General features: G+C 52.6%; 1 protein-coding gene across 16 annotated transcripts in view; it reads right to left on the bottom strand.

Moving 5' to 3' along the window:
* The window catches only part of RAP1GAP2 (RAP1 GTPase activating protein 2), a 299357-nt gene that overhangs the window by 182785 nt on the left and 96290 nt on the right, over positions 1–20282 (bottom strand). For 4 of the 16 annotated variants that reach the window (XR_010582219.2, XM_065532583.2, XM_065532588.2 and 1 more), the window contains exon 1: positions 11607–12006. The exons of the other annotated variants lie outside the window; for them this stretch is intronic. Coding sequence is in view for 3 of the 4 variants with exons in the window: in XM_065532583.2 (XP_065388655.1) it covers positions 11607–11713 (107 nt within the window). In the remaining variant the exon portion in view is untranslated. Of the gene's footprint in view, positions 1–11606; positions 12007–20282 lie in introns of those variants that run through there. 16 annotated transcript variants of the gene reach the window in all.

Raw genomic sequence — 20282 nt, 5'->3', positions numbered from 1 at the left:
CCCCGCCTGCAACTCCTGCCTTTGGAGAAATGGACTAACCGTGAGGCAAGGTCAGCCGTCTCAGGACACACATGGGGCCGACATGTCTCCAGAGGCATCCCCAGCTCCAAGCCAGGCTGCCCACCCCTGGAGGACTCCAGGAAGGACTTGGCTGGAGCTCCAGCCTTCATGAAACACAGTGTTCATAACTGATAAGCTTAAAAGCAAGTGACAATTTTTCAAGCCACCCTTACTCCAAGGGCACTGAATAAACACCGTGTCGGTTCCAGGTTCCCACCAGTCTGCCTGGAAGGAGAAAGGAAGGTTAAACCAAGTGTACTCACCCCTAGAAATGAGCTTGGATTCTTTGAGACCCTCTTCAGGGTTCAACCAGGACCCCCACACTCAGAAATCTCAGCTTACGAAATACCAGCCACGCTCTTCCTTCTGCCATGAGTATAAAGGGTGCCCACCAGACACTCTTAGTGGAATCCCTAAAGTGATGGGGCTGACTTTACTTTCTTTTTGTTTTTGTTTTGTTTTGTTTTGTTTTGTTTTGAGACAGAGTCTCCCTGTGTCGCCCAGGCTGGAGAGTGCAGCAGTGCAATCCAGGCTCACTGTAACCTCCGCCTCCCCAGTTCAAGCGATCCTCCTGCCTCAGCCTCCTGAGTAGCTGGGATTACAAGCACCTGCCACCACGCCCGGCTAATTTTTGTATTTTTAGCAGAGACAGGGTTTCGCCACATTGGCCAGGCTGGTGTTGAACTCCTGACCTCAAGTGATCCATCCGCCTCAGCCTCCCAAAGTGCTGGGATGACAGGCGTGAGCCACTGGACTATGGAGAGGCTTAAGAGAGCCTGCTGGGGTTCTGGAAAGTTCTATATCTTAATCTGAGTAGTGGCTATATAGGTAGATACCTATGTGAAAACACACAAGGCTTATAAGACCTGTACACTCACAGGACATATGTTACACTTCAATGCATCAGTAACAGCAGCAGCAGCAGCAGCATGTACTAAGCACTTATGACAAGCCAGGCACTTCACAAGTGCTTATCTTGGGGTCATGAATAATATGACAGTTAAGGGCAGTCTCTCGGCAGGGCACGGTGGCTCACACCTGTCATCCCAGCACTTTGGGAGGCCGAGACGGGTGGATCATGAGGTCAGGAGTTCGAGACCAGCCTGACCAACATGATGAAACCCCGTCTCTACTAAAAATACAAAAATTAGCCAGGCGTGGTGGCGCACACCTGTAATCCCAGCTACTCAGGAGGCTGAGGCAAGAGAATCACTTGAACCCAGGAGGCGGACGTTGCAGTGAGCCGAGATCGCGCTACTGCACTCCAGCCTGGGCGACAGAACAAGACTGTCTCAAAAAAAGAAAAAAAAAGGGCAGTCTCTAGACCTTCACAGACCCAGGTTAAAATCTCTGCTTCCCCACCTTTCATTCTGCCCCTTGCATACTCTTTAACCTCTGAGCGTCTGTCTGTTCCTTGTCTGGAAAACAGACAATAACTGGTAGAATTAAGACAAATAAGCACATAAGCCCTTAGCACGGGGCCCGGCAAACTGCAAGCCACGAAATGTGTTGGCTGTGACAACCACTGAAGCTTCTCCAACCCCAGGTCGTTGGTGCTGCTTGGCCCATTTTAACATGTGTGAAACGGCCTCTCCTTCCAGTGGTACTCCCTACCCCTCAGGCATTTTCACATTGGCTTTCCAATGTTTCCCAAACCCCTGTTCCACCTGACTGTGTCTTCTCTTAACACTTTTCTTTAAACAGACTCACACTTCTTTACTTAAACAAATTTGAGGTCTTTCTGTTGTTTGTTTTTTTTGGAAACAGAGTCTGGCTTTATCACCCAGGCTGGAGTGCAGTGGCACGATCTCAGCTCACTGCAACCTCCACCTCCCAGGTTCAAGAGATTCTCCTGCCTCAGCCTCCCAAGTAGCTGGGATTACAGGTGCACGCCACCACACCTGGCTGATTTTTGTATTTTTAGTAGAGATGGGGTTTCACCATGTTGGCCAGGCTGGTCTCGAACTCCTGGCCTTGAGTGCCTGTCTGCCTTGGCCTCCCAAAGTGCTGGAATTATAGGCATGAGCCGCTGTGCACAGCCCAAATTCCGGTTTTCTAATGTTATGTAACTATTATACATGGAAAACCAGTATCACTTGCCAGGATTCATTTCTTAAAGTAGCTATTAAAATAAAAAGCACTTGTCCACCTGAAGTCATCTTGCCTACCTCACTTCCTTTTTATGGATTCAGTAGGCAAAGAAGCTGAGTTTGTTGGGGGGCAGGGAGTCGGGGGGCATGGGGGTGCTTCATCTGCTTAAAATGACTGAGAGACTTCCTGGGCCCTTCAGCAGCCCCCGTGTGAACAGAAGCGCTTTTCGTGGATTTCACCGAACAGGCCTGACAAGCCCTCTATTTGGCAACATCCCGGCAAGCAGCCATCTGTGCACCGCACAGGCTCCAAAGAGAGAAAAATGCATTTAGAAAAATGTATATATTGGCTAATGGCGACCGTCCACTAATTCAGACGCCCACTGGCCCCTCTTTGGCATAAAGGAAGGGAGGCTGCCTCTGCCAATCAGGCGGCAGTTCCAGGACCCAAGACCTAGGAACGCAGAGGCAAGAACAGCCCTGGCTCCCGGTCCCAGCTTCAGGATGGTCATGGCGGAGCCTGGTCCCTCACGTCTACGGGCCCCAAAGCGATGCAGAGGCGAGGCATGACAACAGAGCTACACGTGGGCAAGTGATCATTCGCAATTCTCTACAAAAATCTCTTCCGGAAGGAAAGAAAGGAGAGGGAACGGAGACAATCCCCAATCTCAAACAACAAAAAAAAGGGTGCCCATTAGAGGGCACTGAGTATTAAAAGGGCCCCAGGGAGCCGGGCGCGGTGGCTCACGCCTGTAATCCCAGCACTTTAGGAAGCCAAGGTAGGCGGATCACCTGAGGTCAGGAGTTCGAGAGCAGCCTGACCAACATGGTGAAACCCCGTCTCTACTAAAAATACAAAAAACTGGCCGGGCGCAGTGGCTCACACCTGTAATCCCAGCAATTTGGGAGGCCAAGGTGGGTGGATCAGGAGGTCAGGAGATCGAGACCATCCTGGCTAACATGGTGAAACCCCATCTCTACTAAAAATACAAAAAATTAGCCAGGCATGGTGGCGGGCACCTGTAGTCCCAGCTACTCGGAGGCTGAAGCAGGAGAATGGTGTGAACCCGGGAGGCGGAGCTTGCAGTGAGCCGAGATCGCACCACTGCACTCCAGCCTGGGCAACAGAGCGAGACTCCGTCTCGGAAAAAAAAAAAAAGACAAAAATTAGCTGGGCATGGTGGTGGGCACCAGTAATCCCAGCTACTTGGGAGGCTGAGGTAGGAGAATGGTGTGAACCCGGAAGGCGGAGCTTGCAGTGAGCCGAGATCGCACCACTGCACTCCAGCCTGGGCAACAGAGCAAGACTCTGTCTCGAAAAAAAAAAAAAAGACAAAAATTAGCTGGGCATGGTGGTGGGCATCAGTAATCCCAACTACTTGGGAGGCTGAGGTAGGAGAATCGCTTGAACCTGGGAGGCAGAGGTTGCAGTGAGCCCAGATCATGCTATTGCACTCCAGCCTGGGCGAGACTCTGTCTCAAAAAAAAAAAAAGAAAGAAAAAGACCCCAGAGAAATAGGCAACGGGCACATTCTACCTGGGGGAGCCAGGAGGCCTCTTGGGCTTCCATCCATTCACTCAGCAAATATTTACTGAGCATCTCCTATTCTAGGCAATGGAGACCCAGAGGTAAAGAAGGCAAAGTTACTGCTCTGAAACAGTTCCCATTCTAGGGGAGGGAACAGCCAATCAACTATTCATTGCACACACTAGATATGATCAGTAAACGAGAAGTACCATGGAGGAAACAAAGCAGGGTAAATCAGTCATGACTGGAAGGAGCCGCTTAGATTGGATCATCAGGGGAGGCCTTTTGGAAGAGATGCCATATGAGTGAAGAGTCTGGTGATGAGGAAGCACCAGCCAATGAGCTCACTGTGAACAGCAGGTGCGAAGGGCCTGAGGCAGGAGCAGGCCTGCCATGTTCCAGGTGTGGAAAGGAGGGTTCCACAGCAGAAGCACGGTGATCACGGGGAGGAAAGGATGACAAGGTGTGAGGCGAGGTCAGAGAAGCAGGCAGGGGGTGTGGGCCAGACTATGGAATTGGGATGTCATTTAAAGTATAATGGAAAGTCAGCCAGGCATGGTGGCTCATGCCTGTAATTCCAACACTTCGGGAGACTGAGACGGGAGAATCAGTTGAGGCCAGGAGTTCAAGACCAGCCTGGCCAACATGGTGAAATCCCATCTCTAATGAAAATACAAAAAAATTTAGCCAGGCGTGGTGGCGGGCGCCTGTAATTCCAGCTACTTGGGAGACTGAGGCAGGAGAATCGCTTGAACCCAGGAGGCGGAGGCTGCAGTGAGCCAAGATCGCGCCACTGCACTCCAGACTGGGTGACAGAGCGAGATGCTGTCTCAAATAAATAAATATAACGGAAAGTCTACGGAGAGCTTTCCACAGGAGAGAGACCTGGTTCTATTTGAATGTTTTAAACTCCACTCAAGTCACCATAAGGAGAGTGGATAAGGGAGACTAGAAGCCAGGAGACCAAGCAGGAGATTAAAATAGCGGCTCAGGAGGAATTAAACTCATTTGAGCCTCACATTCTGTTCCTTCAACTTGAACGTCTAAGGCCTCAGACCTTTGGTGAAGTGAATAGCGGGAAGCCGGCTAAAGGGAGATGTTTGTTCTTTAAAGCAACAACAGCCCACCGGGTGTCATTCAAACATCAGACAGAAGAGGAGACAGGCCCTTCCAGAAAGGGCAGGACCCAGCTGCCTCTTAAGGAGAGAACAAGCAGCCATCTGTTCTGGGACCAGGGAGTGGATCGGCTCCTGTCTCGTGCCCCTTCCAGCTCTGGGACTCTGGGACTGCAAGGCCAGAACTCTGGACAACCCACAGGCACAGTCCTCCTGTCCAGTCAGCTCATGGGGCTGCCTGCAATGGCAGGACACAAGTATCCTCTCGACACCAGGTTCACACCCTAGAAACAAATCAATCAACAATGGCTAACATCCCAAAAACAGACAACTACACAACTAGTAATGGCACGATCTTACCAAAAAACAACAAAAAACAAATCTGATAGTCCCTCTAGAACTAAATACCAACATACAGGCATCACAGGGGACAGCAGAACATGTTAAATAACACCAGGAGATGCCATCCACAAAATCCTGACTGTGGGAAACTCCACAAGACAAACAGTCCAGTTTCTTCGATAAATAAATTGTAAGAAAAAAAGAGTTGGGGCCGGGCGCAGTAGCTCACGCCTGTAATCCCAGCACTTTGGGAGGCCGAGGCGGGTGGATCACGAGGTCAGGAGATCGAGATCATCCTGGCTAACACAGTGAAACCCCATCTCTACTAAAAATACAAAAAATTAGCCAGGTATGGTGGCGGGAACCTGTAGTCCCAGCTACTCGGGAGGTTGAGGCAGGAGAATGGCACAAACCCGGGAGGCGGAGCTTGCAGTGAGCCAAGATTAGGCCACTGTGCTCCAGCCTGGGCGACACAGCAAGACTCCACCCCCCCCCCAAAAAAAAAGCGTTGGGTGGGCCAGGCACAGCGGCTCACACCTATAATCCTAGCACATTGGAAGGCTAAGGTGGGCAGATCACTTGAGTCCAGGAGTTCAAGACCAGCCTGGGCAATATGACAAAACACCATCTCTACAAAACGTACAAAAATTAGCTGGGCGTGGTGACAGGCACCTGTAGTCCTAGCTACTTGGGAGGCTGACATGGGAGAATCACTCGAACCCAGGAGGAGGAAGTTGCAGTGAGTCGAGATCATACCACTGCACTACAGCCTGGGTAGCAGAGTGAGACCACATCTCCAAAAAAATTAAATTAAATTAAACATTTTTTTTTTTTTTTTTTTTTTTTGAGACGGAGTCTCGCTCTGTCACCCAGGCTGGAGTGCAGTGGCCGGATCTCAGCTCACTGCAAGCTCCGCCTCCCGGGTTCACGCCATTCTCCTGCCTCAGCCTCCCGAGTAGCTGGGACTACAGGCGCCTGCCACCTCGCCCGGCTAAGTTTTTGTATTTTTAGTAGAGACGGGGTTTCACTGTGTTAGCCAGGATGGTCTCGATCTCCTGACCTCGTGATCCGCCCGTCTCGGCCTCCCAAAGTGCTGGGATTACAGGCTTGAGCCACCGCGCCCGGCCAACATTTTTTAAAAGAGTTGGAGGGGCCGAGCGGGGTGGCTCTTGTCTCCCGTAATTCCAGCACTTTGGGAGGCCAAGGTGGGTGGAACACTTGAGGCCAGGAGTTCGAGACCAGCCTGGCCAACATAGTGAAACCCCATCTCTACTAAAAATACAAAAATTAGCCAGGTGTAGTGACAGGCACCTGTAATCCCAGCTACCTGAGAGGTTGAGGCCTGAGAATGACTTAAAACCGGGAGGCAGAGGTTGCAGTGAGCTGAGATCGTGCCACTGCACTCCAGCCTCGGCGACAGAGCAAGACCCTGTCTCAAAAAAAAAAAAGAGTTGGAGGAAAACACAGATTAAGAGACACATCACCTATCACATAGTACTGTTTGAATTCTTCTTCAAAAAAACTTTTGAAAACTTTTACAAGACAACTGGGGAAATTCAAATACTGACTAAATATGGTATTAAGACATCACTGTTAATTTAGAGGGGTATAATAATGGTAGTGTTATGGGTTTTTTAAAGAATTCTTAACTTTTTTTTATTTCTCTGTTGCCCAGGCTGGAGTGCAGTGGCTCTATCTTGGCTCACTGCAACCTCTGCCTCCCGGGTTCAAGCAACTCTCATGCCTCAGCCTCCTGAGTAGCTGGGACCAAAGGCACATAGCACCTATTGGCTCAGCTTTTTTTTTTTTTTTTTTTTTGTAGAGATGAGTCTCACTATATTGCCCAGGCTGATCTCAAATTCCTGGGCTCCATTGGTGATCCTCCGACCTTGACCTCCCAAAGTGCTGAGATTACAGGTGTGAGCCACCGTGCCTGGCCAAGAATTCTTATCTTTAAGATATAAATTGAAATATTTAAGAATGAAATCTAATGTCTGAGATGTACTTCAAAATAATCTGGTGGAGGAGTGCACTGGTAAATGAAACAAGATTGGGGCCATCAATTGATAATGGCTGGAACTAGGCATTATGTTACCCTATTCTCTCTACTTTTGTGTATGCTTGAGAATTTTCACAACAAAATGTTGAAAAAAAAAATTGTGATAGGATTTTTCTACCCAAGAATAACCCACCAGGTATGATACTCCACAGGAAAGGGATCACATTCATTAGATTCGAGGCTGTCCCCTGAGAACCTGCCAGAATTTGCTGAATGATGAGAGAATCCATATCTTCCTCTTCATAAACTCCATGATGGGAGCTGTCCTAAAATAACTACCCACTGTAAGAAGTGGATTTGTTTTCATTTATGCTAAATGACCTGTCTCTGGTTCAGAAAGTCACACCCAAGGCCACACTGACTTTATCCACATCTTTCAGAACGTACTTTTTTTTTTTTTTGAGACAGAGTCTCGTTCTGTTGCCCAGGCTGGAGTGCAGTGGCACAATCTCAGCTCACTGCAACCTCAGCCTCCCGGGTTCAAGCAGTTCTCCTGCCTCAGCCTCCTGAATAGCTGAGATTACGGGCACCTGCCACCATGTCCAGCTACTTTTTGCATTTTTAGTAGAGACGGGTTTTTGCCATGTTGGCCAGGGTGGTTTCAAACTCCTGACCTCAGGTGATCCACCCGCCTCGGCCTCCCAAAGTGCTGGGATTACAGGCGTGAACCAGCACGCCCGGCCAAGAACGTACATATTTTGATTGTGTTTCTCTGCCTCTGTCCTTCCCAGCAAACGTGCCTGTTGTCCCCCTCAGGAAGCCAAGCTCCCCACTACCAACATCCATAAGAAGCAGGTTCTGAAAATCGAAGCGGTTTCCAAACCGCAGTCTCTGAGGAAGGCTTCATCCAGGTGTCTCCTAGGAGCCATGCTCAAATGCAATCCCCTCTCAGACACGCCGCTGTTTTAACAGGATCCCATGTGCTAGAAACCCTGAAAGATGGGCAGAAAGAGCCATCACCTCCAGGCTGCCCTAGAGCTCCCGTACAGCACGGTCAGGTCCAAGATGATGAGCACCACGCCCACTTCTCGAAAAGGGAAATTGAAGTTGGAACTTGGAGCACAGTTCTTGGGAACTACCAAGACTGCCTGGGAGTCTCCTAGTTCTAGGACTGGATGGGACACCTGTCTCATTACCACCCTGCCTGGTACACCTCCCTGTCCTGTCCCCTAATACGCAATATTTCCAACTGGCCTGGAGAGAGCAGGAGGATGACAAAGACCACTGGGTGGCCCCTGCAAGCCACACACAACCGTTTCGACCCTTAAAGCTAAGAGCCAAGAGTGTTATCTGCACAAGCCTGTCAATTAAAGGTGCTGGGAAGATCGATGGATGGATCAAGGCTTCTGGGAGAAGGGGCCTGAGCCTGACCCCATCCTGTGATGAGAGGGGGTGGAAGAAAGAACTCATCAAATTTAATGCCCAGCATGGAGTTTGGGGAGTGCTTAAGAGAAGCCGGCAGCTGCAGCCTGCTCCAGGCCTCCCATGGCCACCAGCGCCCGCAGAGCAAGGGTCAATAGTGTTCGCTGCACTGATTTCAGATGCTTAAAGACAAAGAAACTCCAGATACAGCAAAGGAAACAGAGGTCACTTAGTGTCATGATGAAACCAATCACTCTTTCTCCTTGGGTAGGTTAAGTCCATGGCCAAAGCCATCAGGATGGTTGGAGCGACAGAAGAATGGGATGAAGCCAGGGGCTGGGAAGGCCACCGATGTCTGCCTGCATTGCAGGCAAGAGCACGGTGCACTCAGGGAAAAAGAAAGGACTCTACGGGCCCCAGCCAATCCCTCCCTGTCCCTATCAAGGTCCTTCCCTGGGCCTCACTGCACCCCCCACCACTCACAGACTCGTTCTGCCCACGCTCATACCCACCAGGCTGCCCCCTTGGCCCACGCATGGCTGGTCTTGACTGCTACTGGTGTGGCTGTCACCACCAGACCTCTGACCTTGGTCAGCAGGAGCGTAGGCTCAAGGAGAGAAGAGGGGGAACAGTTCTGATCAAACCCCATTTACCCTCACGTAGCACTTCGTACCTTTCTGTCCTATCTCCACTCACACGATCTGACTTGAGTCTCACAGTCCTTTGTGGGGACGCAGAAACTGAGGCTCACAGGGATGAAATCTACCATCACACCATAGTCAACAGATGAGCCAGAAAGAGAACTTCTTGCTATCTGTGCAGGGGTCTTTTCCTCTCCACCCTCCAGACCACCACCCATTCTCTACTCAGAATCAGGAACTGGTCCCACGCGTCTGCCTTTCTATCGAGCCCATTTTCCATTCCAGCCCTCAAAGCAGGCCCAGGCTGTCTCAGACCAGCCGTCCCATACATCCTGCTGGCTTTAGAGAGTTACCCTGCTCACCATCACTCTACAGATAAAATGCTGAAGGGCAGAGCACGGAAGGGAATTCAAGTCCAGGGGAAGAGGGACTCAGGCCCTGGAACATTGCTCCAGAGTTCCCATGGCAGCTTCCTCTGGTAGACACACACGTCCCTGGCATCAGCCATTCCTAGACCACTCGCAGGATTTCCACTATATTTGATAACACTTGTACTATTATTACTATGATTTCTATTAAATAGATTCATTTCAGCTGGGCACGGTGGCTCACACCTGTAATCCCAGCACTTTGGAGGCTGAGGCAGGTGGATCGCCTGAGCTCAGGAGTTTGAGACCACCCTGGGCAACATGGTGAAACCCCCATCTCTACTAAAATACAAAAAATTAGCTGGGCATGGTGGTGGGCACCTGTAGTCCCAGCTACTCGGGAGGCTGAGGCCCGAGAATTGCTTGAGCCCCAGAGGCGGAGGTTACAGTGAGCCAAGGTGGTGCCACTGCACTCTAGCTTGGGCTAACAGAGTGAGATGCCTCCTCAAAAATTAATTAATTAATTAATTTAATTGATTCATTCCTGTGACTTCATATGTTTAATTTAAAGTGATGCTTTATATCACTGCCACAAATGGAAAAAAATCAGTACCACTGGCCATTAACCAGGAGAGAATCCTAAAAATAAATGAAACAAAAAGAAAAACAACCTAAGTTCTAGCCAGGCAACTGTTCCCCACTCAGAGGACCTGAGCCGGAGGTCTGCTCTCTCTTAGCTACAAAAGGAAGATTAGCAAGTGTTTAAAAGGTGTTACAGGCAGACTAGCACCCACCTGAAACTTCCCCTCAGAGAAATCACAGGATTCGCAGAGAACTGAAAAAGGAAGAACTTTCTCACTAGCTGACTCAATGTTATTTCATGCTGAACCACCTTATGTCATTTCATGGGAAATTCATTCTGTGCAGTGGGCAACATCTTGTTACACTACATTATAGGAAGGGGGGACGAGAGGAATGGGACACAACCCACCACAAGGCCAATCCATGCCAGCTTCTCAAAGTCCCCCCTATTCCCTGCCTACCACCACCCCAAGTACGTTCAGCCTGTGGGCATGTCCAGCGGCTGCTGGTCACCCCCAGGTGTCCCTGGCTCCACTGCCCGTGTCTTATAGGGTGCGGTATTAACCACTCCAAAACTCATTCGGTAACTAGGATCCAGCAGGGTCACTGGAAGCTGCACGAAATCCCGGCAACATTTCTGTGGGCAGTCAGCTTTCACACTCCCCTCCCCCCATTGCTGGAGGCTCTGCCATGCACCCTAGCAGAACAGGGAGGCTTTGTGCCAACGACCTGCCTGGTAGCTCCGTGGGGTCTGGTGGATGTCAGACCTGCAGCTGGGGTTGCAGCCCAGAACGCTTCCCCAGAACCTCCTTTGCCCACCCCAAGCCCCACACCTTTCACCACACAGGTCGTCCAAAATGTCTCTGAAATAGCTAAAGAAAACTATTTTCGACATCCAGGAGTAAACGAAAGAATAAACACCAGAAAGGCGAAGAGGCAAAGTCACCCCACGGCGGTGGGGCGAGGGGGTGGGTGAGGAGTGAGCCACCTCCAAACTTGCTCCTCGCCTGCCGGCACCGAGCGCAGAGCAAGCGGATCTCGGCCAGGCAGGCACCTCGCGGGCTCAGCCAAGTTGCAGAGAAGAAGCAAATGGCAACACCGGCGCATGGAGCCGCCCGGGCTGGATCAATGGCATCCGCGGCTGCAGGCTTGGGGAAGGGGGCCGCGGTCTGCAAAGGCAGGGTCTGGGGGCGACGGACTTGGGGTCCCTCCGTCAGGGATCCACCCCGATGCGCCCTCCCAGCCGTCCTCCGATTCCGGCAAGGTCCTGCCCAGGCTCCTCGCACCAGCCAAGGTCTGGGGCGAAGCTCCGAACTCGCTCCCCGCGACGGTACCTGGAGAGGAGGCTTTTTGCAAACCAACACGGAGCCAAACACCCATCCGAAAAGTCCACCCCGAAGAAAACCGGACTGTAGCAGGAGAGCGGAGGGAAGGGGCCGGCGGCGCCGCCGGGATTTACCTTTTCTCTTTATTCTGCCTCCGGGATTTGTGCAGGAGTCCGATGAGCACCACGGCGGCGCGGATCCCCGCCTTCCGGCAATGCCTCCTCCCCGCGGGCTGGGACATGGCGAGGCCTCCCGCGGTGCCCGACCTCGCCCGCCCGCGTCCCCGCAGCCCCGGCTCCGCGCGCTCCGCACCCGGCCCCAGCGCCCGCGCCCCGGCCCCCGGCCTCCGCCTCGCATGGGCCCCGCCCCGCCTAGGTGCGCCCCGGGGGTCAGGTGACCACGCGCTCCCCCCTCCCTCCCGGCGACCTTCAGCGTCTCCTCGGGGCCCGCGGGGCAGCCGCCGTCCGCTCCCCCGGCGCGGGCATTTCCGAGGCTCGCTCCGGGCGCGGCCCGGGCCGGCGGCTCCCGGCTCCCGCTCAGACGCGCCGCCCGCGCCGGGACCCGCCCCGGCCCCGCCTCCCGCGCCCCGGCCTCGGCCGCCCGGATGGTGGAGGACGCGGGGCACAGGGAGCGGGCGAAGCGCAGGAGGAGGCGGACAGCGCTCACGGGACCCCCCTGCCCGGCTCCCAGGCGCCCTCCCCGGCTCCGGCTCCGGCCCCGGCCCTGCCTCCCCTCGCCCGCGTCTTCTGGTCCCCGCCCGCACTCCCGCCGGCGGCCCGGAGCTCCCTCCCCAGGCAGAGGCGGCTGCCGCCCTCCCCGGCCCGGCCCCGGATACTTCCCCGATGCTGTCACTGCCTTTAAAACAGAGGGCGAGAAAACAGGCACCGATAGGAAACGCGCGTCCTCCTCGGTCCAAACGAAACTGCCCGCCCGCGGTCCCCGTCCCCTCCCGGACGCCCCGCGTTTACAGGGGGCACCTGAGCCCGGCGCCCGCCCCGGCTCGCAGCTCCCGGGCCCGGGTCCCCGGGTGGGAGCGTATGGATGGGGCGCGGAATGAGGCGGAATTCTGCCCCCGCCTCCCCCCAGAGTCGGCGCAAGGATCGCCGAGCGGGGGTGCACGGTGGGCTGGGTCGGCTCCCCGCGAACACTGGCTCTCCCGGCCCTGGGAGTTTCACTCCACACCGGGTCAATAACTGACTTCACTGCGACCCCGCTTCCTCCTGGCGGGCCGGGCGCATCCCACTCCGCGCTCCCCGCGCCCACCCGGCCTGGGCGCTGCGCACTCCCCACGTGGTCCCTCCCGCCCCTGCCAGCCGCGCGCCAGCCTCCTCTCCTTCGGAAAGGAAGGGCGGAAGGTCGCGCCCGCTGCTGGGGAAAGGGCTGTGGCCTGGTCCCGACTATCAGCGCACGGTCTCGCTCACAAGCCCCCTCATCCACTTCCACGTGCCGTCCAGCGTCCCAGCCCCCTCCCGCCCCGCTGCATCACTCACCGCTTTGCCCCCCTAGGGAAAAGGAAGCGGGCAGGGGGCTGGAGGGAATTAAAGCAAGCCAATTAGTCCATCTTTGGAGCCAAAGAGGTCCCCCCCCTGAGGCAATTTGCCTTGTTTGTTTGTTTTATACTCTGGTGTTCAAGCAGACACAGAAAATCCAGGCAGGGAGGGGACCCTGCTGGGTGGAGAGGGGAGAGGGACTGCAAACGAATTTGAGGACCTGAGGCTTCAGCCCGGCCTCTCGAATGCCCACAGCTTCCTGCTGGCACTGGAGTTGGGGTGGAGGGGAGGGAGCCGCAGGGTGGTTGTAAAATGGTCTATTTATGAAGCGGCCGTTACCACTGGCCTTGCCGCCCCCCACCCCCTCACTGCCGGGGTTGTGGGGGATCAGAGATGTAGATAACCATGGACTTCTTTTTATAGCTAGAGATTTGAATGACCCGGGCCGCACTCCTGGGATTGGCGGTTAGGCGGGCTGCAAGTACTATGCCAGTAGTGACTTAAGAATTGGTCTGGAAAAAGAATAACATGAATGTCCTTGGTAGAGAAGAGGGAAGAGCTCCCAGCGGCATGCAGCCCAGAGCTTTCTCTTCCCCCCTCTCCCGCCGCGCTGTAGCACACAGCACCGGAGCACCCACAGGTTAGCTGACGGACTGCTTCAGCGAGATGGCAGTGAAGGTGATGAGGGCGCTGGCTTAGGTCTATCTTAGCCTAGGGTGTATTTTATGCATACACAGAAGGCTGCACCTCAACAGAAGGCCTGACCCTCCTTCCCAGCAGGTGAGAGTGTGGGAGCTCGTTCAGGTCAAGCGCACCGTGGGTAACGGGGTGGCTCACACCTGTAATCCCAGCACTTTGGAAGGCCGAGGCAGGTGGATCCCTTGAGTTGAGACCAGGAGTTCTAGACCAGCGTGGGCAACATAGTTAGACCCCATCTCTCCAAACAACTACAACAGGGAATTGGGATGATGAAGGCACAAAATCCACCAAGCAGGTTCCATTATTCATTCTCTCATTCTGGGGTTCCCAGCCCTTCCACAACCCCAGTGTGGCTGCAAACACAAGGCTGTCCCCCAAAAAACCATAGCCTCTCAGACCCTGACTCTTGAGTCTCTAAGAGGTAGAATTTCCAGGCAGTAAGAGGTTCCATCCTTCTGTCCCTGCCCTACAAGCTCGCCACCTTTGGTGCATAGACACCAATTCCCCTCCTTAACTCCGACTCCAGCCCCCACAGCCCATCACACCCACACCCCACAGAGGGAACCCCAAAGCACAAGAAAACCCATCAATAGCAGAGACTGGAACAACTATCAATGCTAGGCTTACCCAATCCACCAGCGTTTATTAAACATGTGCAGTATGTCCAGCTTTATGTAAGAGCCTAGGGCAAGAAAGAAAAATGGAAGACCATCCCTGCCCGAAACAAACAGGGTGAACACACACCAAACCACAAAACAAGACCATTTCCAGCCAGTGTGTGCAGTTAGCCCAGCCAAAGCTTCCCACAATTGGGCCACACGCCACCTCCTTCACAATTCTTTGTCTTAATGTCATGCTGCTCTGCCGTTTATTATTTTGCTTTAATTACATCAACTTACTTTTTTACTTAATTTTTTTTTTTTTTTTTTTTTTTTGAGACGTTGTATTGCTCTTGTCACCCAGGCTGGAGTGCAATAGCACAGTCTCGGCTCACTGCAACCTCCACCTCCTGGGTTCAAGCGATTCTCCTGCCTCAGCCTCTGGAGTAGCTGGGATTACAGGCATGCGCCACCATGCTGGGCTCATTTTGTATTTTTAGGAGAGACTGGGTTTCACCATGTTGGCCAGCCTGATTTCGAACTCCTGACCTCAGGTCATCCATCCGCCTTGGCCTCCCAAGTGTTGGGATTACAGGTGTGAGCCACCGTGCCCGGCCTTTACTTAATTTTAAAAGAAAACGTTCTTGCAACCCTAAATGAAAATCCATTATCACTTGCCCTTCCTACCATGAAAACAAATATAAATTTATTAAGTTCTACCTCAATACTGTTGCCTGACAAAGGCTCTAAGCTTGAAGCACCTTCCTTAAAAAAGCAGGCGGGCTGGGCGCGGTGGCTCACGCCTGTAATCCCAACACTTTGGGAGGCCAACGCGGGCGGATCACAACGTCAGGAGATCAAGACCATCCTGGCGAACACGGTAAAACCCTGTCTCTACTAAAAAATACAAAAACTTAGCCGGGCATGGTGGTGGGAGCCTGTAGTCCCAGCTACTTGGGAGGCTGAGGCAGGAGAAAGATGTGAACCTGGGAGGCGGAGCTTGCAGTGAGCCGAGATGGCACCACTGCACTCCAGCCTGGGCTACAGAGCGAGACTCAGTCTCAAAAAAAAAAAAAAAAAGCAGGTGGTGTGAGGTGTTAGTGACACACCTGCGCCAAACCCAGGCACCATCCTTGAAGAAATCAGAGTTCAAAAGAGAACGAACAGGGAAGAATTTTGACATTACTATGCTCTAAGGCCACATTCATGAGGCACGTTGGGATGGGCTGAGAAAGCTGGATACATGCAGACCACAGGAAATGCGGAGGGCAGAAGTCTCTGACGGCAGAGAAGGGGTCTTCCTCTAGGTCCTACCTCACCCAAATTATGCCCCACGGCATCCCAGCTCCCAGGACCTCCACGGCCTGTTCCAGCCTCCAAAGCTCACAGTCCCAGAGAACAAAGTGCCAGGCAGCTGCCAGCCCAGGTCTCACTTCCAGTCCAGGGGAACTCCAAAGGCTGAGGAGGCCTGGGTGGGAATCAGGCCTGAGGCGGAAGACAGCGAAGTTAATCATGAACAGAGCGCAGACAGCTGCACAGCCCGTTCCTAAGGGGCCAGTGGGTTGAGGCAGACAGACACGCATGCCTGGCCCTGAAGAAAAGGGCCTTCTGTGCCTGGGGACAGGCTCCAGGAGACATATCCATGAGAAAGCGGGAATCAGCACCGATCCCCGTGCCCCTGGTCAGAGTCAGCCTGCAGCAGATGCCACCTCCTCCCCCTGCCCAGCCTCCAACTCCCAGCGCCCCACTGCTGGGCAGAATGACTGCCGCTGTTCTGGGCTGGGATTGGGGGTGGGTGGGGGCAATGAATGGGGGCAATGGAGCAAGGAGGGTGGGGCTTTTGATGAAAACCAGGTGTCTTCAAACGCCTTGCCCCTCCCCTCCACGGGCAGGGTCCCAGCCATTCCATGGACCACACAACCTTTGCAACAACGCAAGGGTTATAAACAGAGCCTTGGACAGGACGGGCCAGCACCCCCGCTCTCTTCTGCCTTTCAGGGTATACACATCACACACCTGCTCTGGAACATCACTCAGAGGCCCCCTGGCACACAGCTGAACGCTCACACCTGTGCTAAGAACCCTCCATTCTTGGCAGGTACATCAGCGCCCCCTGCTGGGCCACAGCACAATTGCGTCTCTGGGATGCCCCCTTTGGAGGAAGACAGGAGGGGGAAGAGGGAGGCAGGAAGGCGTGGGGAAGGGAAGGATTGCAGTCATCTGAGGTCGGGAAGCAGTTTCTATTTTTGAAAAGAGAGAGATGGGCCGGGTGCGGTGGCTCACGCCTGTAATCCCAGCACTTTGGGAGGCCGTGGCAGGCGAATCACTTGAGGTCAGAAGTTCGAGACCAGCCTGGCCAACATGGTGAAACCCTGTCTCTACTAAAAATACAAAAATCAGCCAGGCATGGCAGCGGGCACTTGGAATACCAGTTACTAGGGAGGCTGAGGCAGGAGAATTGCTTGAGCCCAGGAGGCGGAGGCTGCAGTGAGCTGAGATCCAGCCACTGCACTCCAGCCTGGGCGACACAGCAAGACGCTGTCTCGTAAATAAATAAATAACCAATTAAAAAGAAGAAGAAGAGGAAGGAAAAGAGAGATGCAGGAAAACTCTTTGCCAACATACTGACTCTCCTCCCAGCTTCTAAAATCCCGTCCCAGAGCCCACGACCAGCCCCCAAGAGGTCCATCCCACCACAATAGGGTCCTAGGCCTCAAAGACAAGCCTGGGAAACCTCAGCTCAGCCCAGCTTTCCTGCGGCCACAGACGTCATATGAAGCAGAGGATCTAAACTGGCTCAGGTTTTGGAAACGGATCTCCGTGACTTGTGTGGCATTTCCAAGCTCCAAGGAAAGGAAACCACGCTGAGGAAACCCACAGATCCCACTCAGTGGCAGGCACCCTGCGCTTGGGTACCCAGAGCCACGAAGGTGGAGCCTGCAGTGCCTGATGTCGATCAGAACCCCGCCGACTTCCTGTTCAGGGATTACGGAGAGTGGGTAGAGAGAGGAAGAAAGAAGTTCTTCATATATCGCTTGGGTTACTGAAGTTATTTAAAATACTTCCTTTTTTGAAGTTCATTTATGGATTTTTGAATTTTTGCTAAGCTGCATGACTATAATAATTTTTCCCACAGTGAAAACATTCAAAAGGATCCTTCTGTGTGTGAAATTTCTGATGAACAGGAAGAGGTGTTATTTTGCATAGAGGCTGCCCAGGAGTCAGTCCAGAGAATCGGGAGCTGATGAGGCCGAGGGCTGGGAGGCCTACAGCACAGTCCCTCTCCAACCCAAGGTCCCCCAGCCTCACTGATTACCAAACCTCCTCAGCTGCTGCTACTCCCGAAGCCACTTCCAACTCTAGGGTTTCTGAGGCTGAGTGGAAAAGCCGGGAGCGAAGCTGTCTTTCCATAATATTAGCAACATTGCTTAGCAACGTCTTTCAAAGAGAGAACCAGCAGACTCTCCAAAACCCTATTCTGTTTGGCTCTCCAGAGAACAGAGTGGTTGCTTATACATGTATTATTTATATACTATTTTATATATCCAGTAACGCCTTCTGTGCCTGGCTTCTCCGGGAGATGACGAATTACAACTATGTGAGATTTCCAGGCGACTAGGGCTTTGGGTAGCAAAACTTTTTGTTTGCTTCCTTGCTGGCTAGCTTGCTATGACTGTAATGACCCTAGCTAGAGATTTCCCTCAAATGCCTCAACATGCTGTTGTCCTTTAAAGACAGGTTTGACACCAGGCGTGGTGGCCCACGCCTGTAATCCCAGCACGTTGGGAGGCTGAGGCGGGTGGATCACGAGGTCAGGAGTTCAAGACCAATCTGGCCAACATGGTGAAACCCCGTCTCTACTCAAAATACAAAAATTAGCCGGGCAAAGTGGCGGGCGCCTGTAATCCCAGCTACTCGGGAGGCTGAGGCAGGAGAATCGCTTGAACCAGGATGGCAGAAGTTGCTGTGAGCCAAGATCGCACCACTGCACTCCAGTGTAAGCAACAGAGTGAGACTCCATCTCAAAAATAAATAGATAAAAATAAAGGCAGGTTTGATGGAACCTCTTTGTGGTGACTCAAATCCGTTATTATTAATACCAACTACTATCATGAGCTCAAATGCAGTTAGGAACTGACAGGCCATTGAGGGGAGACATCCATTTGTCCCTACGCTTAATGGCCCCAAACAGCTGTGGTACAAAGACACTACAGTGAGGGAATAAAAACACACATGGGGGCCGGGCGCAGTGGCTCATGCCTGTAATCCCAGCACTTTGGGAGGCCAAGACGGGCAGATCACGAGGTCAGGAGATCGAGACCATCCTGGCTAACACGGTGAAACCCCGTCTCTACTAAAAATACAAAAAAATTAGCCGGGTGTGGCGGCGGTGGCGGGTGCCTGTAGTCCCAGCTACTCGGGAGGCTGAGGCAGGAGAATGGCGTGAACCCAGGAGGCGCAGCTTGCAGTGAGCGGAGATCGTGCCACTGTACTCCAGCCTGGGCGACAGAGCCGGACTCCATCTCAAAATAAAAAAAATTTTTTTTAAAATTAAAAAAACACGTTGCAGTCAGACAAAGCTACCCCCAGTTTTTACTATGTATGCAGCCTTGGACTAGGAATGCACCCCCTCTGTGCCTCAGTGTCTTCATCTGTAAAATGGGAATAACAATAGTGCCATCCTATCAGCTACTGCAAGGATTCAGTGAGCATGCGCGCTCTACACAAACACTTGCATGAAAATGTTCATCACCATTTTATTCAAAATAGCCAAAGTTGGCCGGACGTGGTGGCTCACGCCTGTAGTCCCAGCTACTCGGGAGGCTGAGGCAGGAGAATCACTTGAACCTGGGAGGCGGAGGTTGCAGTGAGTCGAGATTGAACCACTGCACTCCAGCCCCAATGACAGAGTGAGACTCCATCTCAACAAAACAAAACAAAACCAATAACCAAAGTCTGAAAGCAGCCCAAGTGTCCATCAACAAGCCGTGGCACATCCACGCAGTGGAATACCACTCAACAATAAAGACGAACAAAATATGGACACACGTGACAACATGGAAGCACCTCAAAAACAAAATCTAAGTGGAAGAAGCCAGATACCAAAACATGCTTAAGACGCTTACAATGTGATTCCATTGATGAGAACTTTTTTTTTTTTAATTGAGATGGAATCTCGCACTGTTGCCCAGACTGGAGTGCAGTGGCACAATCTCGGCTCACTACAACCTCTGCCTCCCGGGTTCAAGTAATTCTCCAGTCTCAGCCTCCCGAGTAGCTGGGATTACAGGCTCCCCCTACCACGCCCGGCTAATTTTTTGTGTTTTTATTTTATTTTTATTTATTTATTTATTTATTTTGAGATGGAGTCTCACTCAGTCACCCAGGCTGGAATGCAGTGGTGCCATCTCTGCTCACTGCAAGCTCCGCCTCCCAGGTTCACGCCATTCTCCTGCCTTAGCCTCCCGAGTAGCTGGGACTACAGGCGCCCGCCACCTCGCCCGGCTAATTTTTTTTTTTGTATTTTCAGTAGAGACGGGGTTTTACCGTGTTAGCCAGGATGGTCTTGATCTCCTGACCTCGTGATCCGCCCATCTTGGCCTCCCAAAGTGCTGGGATTACGGGCGTAAGCCACTGCACTCAGCCAATTTTTTGCATTTTTAGTAGAGACTCGGTTTCACCACGTTGGTCCAGCTGGTCTCGAATTCCTGACCTCGGAATTCACCCACCTCAGCCTCTCAAAGTGCTGGAATTACAGGCGTGAGTCACCACACCGGCTGATTAGGAATTTTATTTTATTTTTTATTTTATTTTATTTTTTTTTTTTTTTGAGATGGAGCCTTACTCTGTCACCCAGGCTGGAGTGCAGTGGTGCGATCTTGGCTCACCAAAACCTCCGCCTCCGGGGTTCAAGTGATTCTCCCGCCTCAGCCTCCAGAGTAGCTGGGATTACAGGCACCCACCACCACGCCCAGCTAATTTTTGTATTTTGAGTAGAGATGGGGTTTCATCATGTTGGTCA

The sequence above is a fragment of the Macaca fascicularis genome, chromosome 16 (genome assembly GCF_037993035.2).
Source record: "Macaca fascicularis isolate 582-1 chromosome 16, T2T-MFA8v1.1".
NCBI lineage: Eukaryota > Metazoa > Chordata > Mammalia > Primates > Cercopithecidae > Macaca > Macaca fascicularis.
This window is presented reverse-complemented; position numbering and strand designations above follow the sequence as displayed.